Consider the following 6000-nt stretch of genomic DNA (forward strand, 5'->3'; position numbering starts at 1 on the left):
ATGGAGTCTTTTTGTACATTATTTCTCTAAAATGTATCTTTTTTTTCTATAAAAAATATTTGTACTACTCATTATACTGGGGGTACACTTTTGTACAGTACTTTTACTACCTTTTAATATTAATTATAATAGTTTTGGTAAACCCTGAAACTGATATCAGCTGATATTGAGATTTTCAGAATTATTTTGGTATACATTAACACACTGGAGCACACATACAGTTCTTCAGTCTCTGAACTATTCTATGTAATATGTCATATTCTACTAATTCTATGTCTAAATAGAAGTCCCTCATATATAACTAAATTAGATTACAGGCAGATATAGAAATAGATTTTCATATACTTCAGGCATTATTTTTTCCCCCACTGTGGCATGTGTGTTGTGTTTGTCAGCAGTTTTTTGTCAGAATGTGAAGGTGACTACAGCGAATGGCCATCCATCACACCACTTCCTTCTAGCTTATTCATAATAAGGTGCTCAATCAAACTCTCCTACACACACACCTGCACTGAGTGTGTACAGTATGGTCAAGGTTACACTCCTCTCTGCTTGTTATTTACTCATACAGAGCAGAGGTGGTCGTGTGTGTGTGTGTGTCCTTGAGTAGAGTGACAGTGTGGTCTTCATGGTAAATTAAAGAGAGCAAGGTAATGTAATGTTAACATGATGGTCAGCTTGATCAACACAGGCCATGACAACATCAAATGTCTACACAACCTCTGCTTATTGTGTTTGCCTAAAAATGTGGGCTAGGGACAGTATGCTTTGAGTATGGACTTTTCTGATGTTTGTATTTACAGATATATTGTTCATCCTCATTGAGCAGGTTTTATTTTTAGCCATTTCTGTGGGTGCAAATCAGAAATGGATCGTCAACCATATGGAACATTACCCTAAATAAAAATACTGTTTTTCTTGAATTGTGGGGAAATAGAATGAATAAAATGTACAAAAATGATCACCACTAACATCATTTATGCTGTGCTATAGGAGTTTCGAATATATTGTTTTAATTTGCAATATCTGTGCTCATCTTTAGCTCTTTGTCTCTGAAAGAAGTAAAGGAAATGAATTGAGGGCCCTCAACTAGTTGACTGTGATATCAGCTAACATGCTAGCTATGAATCATGAAATATTTAGTAATCATCCACATCACATCTAGTTATTTCCTTCATTTATGATGTTACATGATGTACATGCACTCGTACAAGAATGGCAAAAATGTCTCTAGCAACTTTGCTATCCAGTGCAATGCAGGATTAAAGTTGGACTGAAACAAATTCTGAGAGACTTTTGGTCTGTGGGTTTCCCCTTAAAATTCACAATACTTTATACCACCTGCTGTGCTGTCTCAAAGACCACTGCTACTGTAGTTGGTGAATAATTTTAACTGGGGGTGTGGGGGTGTGGCGTTGCATAGTACCCAAGAACTAACATGAAGCAGTTCTCCCGTGCCGTGCGATCAGATTAGCCCAGCGATATTTACCAGCTGACATTCACAGCTAGATGCACACAACTGCCATTCATCGCTGTGAAAACACAGCGAATTTAAATGGGCTTTTAAGCTTTGCAGTGTTTTATCTGGAAAGTATGTTTTATGCATGCAAAATCATTTTGTTGTTACTTTTTGGAACAGAGACTCTCACTTCCCACTTGTACAGGTTGTCATTAATTAATGCGAAGTGGGGAAAGTTTATCCGTTACCATGTTTGCACAAACTTCACACTGCCTTACTTGTTGAGACACCTCAAGTTCATTGCTATCTGAATAAACCCCAGGCAATTAATTCCCAAAATAAGAGTAGTTTTCTTGCAGTTGTGCATGGCAGCACACTGCTGCTACTGTGATTAGTGCGAAATGAACCTTACATAGGCCTGAGCTTCCTCTGTGAATAGAGTATAGACTGATACTTAACAAATAAATCATTGAAGTAAATCTATATTGGGAAACAGTCTGTCTAGACAGCCAACATACTTACTGACGCATCGGCACGCACATCTTGAGATTTCTCTTTACAAACACAGGCTGTACATCATACCACATAAACATCATGAAATCAAGCCTATCAACATCTCCACCAGTACATCCTTATCAAGCTTATCATGTCGATGCAATAAGCAATAACCTCTCCAAGTCATGACCCTGTGGTTCTCAACCTTGCTGTTCTTGAATGTGAAAAAAAAACTAATAAAATATAAACATGTACAGATAAATGTAGAAAAAAGCTAAATATAAACAGCTTAAATATATAAATAAATGAATTGAGGAACACAAAGGAAAATCAATACATAATTTAACGCATAAATATTTATAAGTATTTAGATTTATTTATTCATACAAGGGGCATTGAATCTATGCACTTGTACAGATCAAATAATGTACATTATCCCAGAATTTCAACAATATTTATTGTACATTGAAATAACAATAAAAATGTCTGTATACCTGAAACACAGGCAAAAGCTAATGAGCAGTGACTGAATCCTCTGGTAAAAAATTTAAATAAAATTATTTTTGAAATGGTTTTTCATTTATTGAGCAAATAACACTACTGATAAGCATGTCCTTGTCCAAGTTTTCTGTCTAGAGAAGATAGACTTGATTGAGCTCGGTTTAGATGATTTTGCATGTCTTTACCTTGTATTGTTGTAGATGTGTCTTGGAGAAAGTCATGCTGTCATCCTTCCTACATGCTTTTTTTTGTTTGTTTGTTTTTCTTCATTTATTCTCCTCTACGATCAAGTTTCTTGCTATACACTGTTTAACTGAATATAATTTTGATACACCAATACAAATGATTCAACTAATGTTCTGGTCCAACCCAGATTATTGACAGTCCACATTTAGTATACACTGTAAACAATGATTGATTCAATTGAGGGAACACATTTATTTGTTCTGTGCCCACAGTTTTTTGAAGGAAAGGCTCAGTGAATAATTATTAATTCTTGTGAATTTATCAGCAATGTGTCAGGGTCCTGTTAAAACATCCATTTAGTCCAGGTCCAGACTACAGTCATTTGGAAAAGGTTAATATGTATTTAAATAGTTGTTGTCAATAACAATTTCAGGAAGAGTCTGTAACACTTTTGTAATATGTATGTTTGCAGATGACCAGTCCCATGTTTGTTCCAGTTCGTTCACACGAGCTTCTCCACAGCATGACTGGAAAAGGCCTCGCTGCTCACTACCACTTTCCACGTCAACCGTGTATCTACGGCAACCACATGGTTTCTCTCCAACTGACACTTAGCAACCACAGTGATCATGTACTTCACAACATCCATATCATGGAGACAGCGTCCACTAGTCAGAAAATCCACTGTTTCAGCCCGATTGGTGAGATTACCAATACAGCACAATCTACACCAAATGTCATTACTGAGTTCACTTACATCTATCACATTAAATTTTTTTGAAGTATTTACATGGGCTAAATGTACTCTGTACCATAACACATACAGCTAGGTCCATAAATATGTGGATATTGACACAGTGTTTGTATATTTAGCAGTCTACCAATAGCAGTTTTTGTGAGCTGTGAAATAAACCTTAAAAGCATAGCTCAACAGGGAACGATACAGCTCTGCATGGTCACAGGATAAGCCTTAAAGGTAGGGTCTCCGTTGTTTGAAAGCCAATGTTGACCTTTTGAAATCACCAAAACAAACACGCCCCTAACCCAAATGGGTCCCACCCCTGTTTTGATAGCTCCACCCACACACACACCACAGACAAGTATAACACAAGTATAACCCAGACAAGTATTATGGTGGAACCTGTTGGGGCAGCCGACCGAGGGTATATTTTTATCAATAAATGAACTCAATGAGTAATACTATGGTAATACAAATGTGTTTTTGTAGTACTGTAGTACTGTGTGTTGTACCGTGAAAGGTTTATCTCCGTTTCACGCGGAAGACGTTCAGTTCTCTCCAGCGCTGGAAAGCTGATCCTATATTAACATGGGTCCTACTTCTTGCCTTATTGTAAGCCTTTCTTCGCTTTCTTTCTTTGTTTTTATCCACCATGTCAATGTTGAAACCACTTTCTGCTGTCACACATGCGCACTGAACATTCTCTCCACCCATATTGACAAGACACGCCCCTTTCTGCTCATTGGCTACACGTTAGTTTTGTTTTTGTTTTGTTTGGTGGCCCAACTCAGTTTTCTGAAGCATTTCGCAAACAACGGAGACCCCACCTTTAAGTGACTTCCCAGTGACTGCAGAGTATAGAAGTTATTTGTTATGATCCATAAAGTGTACATATGCACATTCAGAATTTTGCCCTGGACTAATAATCTCCATTACCTCATAGTTAGAGAAAACCGTGATGGAGGATTAAGCCATCAAGCCTTCACATAGTAATATATGTCTGGATGTCTGTCTCTTGTCTCCTCTACCCCAACTCTTCTCTCTTACTTTCTGTCTATCACTTTTTCAGAGATTTTGGAGCTGGAGGCATCGGTAACAGTTTCACTTGGAATGGATTTTAATGACTCAACACAGGCAGCCAGTTTTCAGTTGTGGTAAGAGTTCATCTTCCTTTTAGTAGAAGAATGGGTCACAATGAAGAACTTAGTAACTTTAAATGTAAAATAAAAAAAATAAAAAAAGCAGGCTGCATTTGAAATAGAGCAGAAATTGAAAAATAGAGCATGTGTGTGTTTGTTTCTGGTTTTCTCATTTGTCTCCAGCAGTCTCAGCATATTCAAAATTCTTCTCTACACACCAGCACAGACACTCGCACTTCCACACTCCGTTAGTTATTATAATGAAAGCATGTCATTACTAGATTGAATTACTGAGAGTTATTCTTTTCTTCTCTCTCACACACACACACACACACACACACACACACACACACACACACACACATACTAGAACAGACTAGAAGCCATATTTTAATAAACTGTTACCTTCACAGCCCTATCGCATATAATCAGCATTTCATTTTTAAATGATCTAATATGAGACAATTGTATTTCTATAAAGTCAGTATAATTAGTTTTAGTTTTTTGGATTACTGGGTGATGGAGGCTCATGAATAACACCGTAAATAGGTCAGGCTGCAACACTGAAGAGGATTATTGTTAATTACCATTCCAGTAAGAGTACAAAGACACTGGTATGTGGGTGGTTGGTTGGGTATGTGAGACGGGGTCCAGGCAGTTCAATAAAGGCTTTACAGAGCTTATGCCACATTAGGCAATAAACTGAACACCCATTTACTCACTAATCCTTAGCCCATCAACAATACTTTGTCTTTTTTTTTTAACTCGTTTGATTAAATGGGTTTTGACCTTCCTGGAGTCTCTGGACTATACATTATTTCTGTCTATTACTTGTCTCACTCATCTTCCCTGCTTTTCTGTTCAATATGCTCTCCGTCGCTCTCATTTCCTTTATGCTGCCTTTATATATAAGAATCAGGGACTATTCAGGGACTTTTTTAATGTCTTGAATGGGTTGGAAGTTTGGTGCATTTTATTTTTTCAGTATTTCTCAAGATTTTGAATAATGTGCAGAAGTTCTGCATATGACCAACAAGCTATATTAAGATTAATATACATTCTAGAAATATTTTTTAATAATTACCTAATACCCTATTTAATAAAGGTAACACCATTTTATTTGCATGGCTCAAAGATTTGACAATTCAGCAAATTTGTTAAAGTCCAAGTGTTATATTGTCCATTTGAACTATATCAATATTGCTTTTGTGATGGGTGTAATATGAATACTAGTCAACACTGCATCATAGCTTAAACATGTTCTTTATTGATAAAATTAGTATTTATAATAATAAATATCCGATTGCAATCAGTAAACATGTTAAAATGTGTTTTTACACAATATAGTTTTGTATCAAAATTATGATGTTAAGCAATAACTCATTAAACTGAGTTTTAAAATTGTGAAGCTATTAAAGAATTAATATGTATATAAAACAACACAAAAAAGACTATCTTTAAGGTGTTACACGTGTCTGAAA

At 36.1% G+C, this 6000-nt stretch overlaps 1 protein-coding gene across 1 annotated transcript in view; it reads left to right on the plus strand.

Annotated features, from left to right (window-relative positions):
• The window catches only part of ap3b1a (adaptor related protein complex 3 subunit beta 1a), a 47841-nt gene that overhangs the window by 28495 nt on the left and 13346 nt on the right, over nucleotides 1-6000 (plus strand). Inside the window, exons 23-24 of the mRNA XM_027152899.2 lie at nucleotides 3114-3342; nucleotides 4450-4534. Coding sequence (XP_027008700.2) covers nucleotides 3114-3342; nucleotides 4450-4534 — 314 coding nt within the window. The remainder of the gene's footprint in view (nucleotides 1-3113; nucleotides 3343-4449; nucleotides 4535-6000) is intronic.

The sequence above is a fragment of the Tachysurus fulvidraco genome, chromosome 21 (genome assembly GCF_022655615.1).
Source record: "Tachysurus fulvidraco isolate hzauxx_2018 chromosome 21, HZAU_PFXX_2.0, whole genome shotgun sequence".
Taxonomy (NCBI): Eukaryota; Metazoa; Chordata; class Actinopteri; order Siluriformes; family Bagridae; genus Tachysurus; species Tachysurus fulvidraco.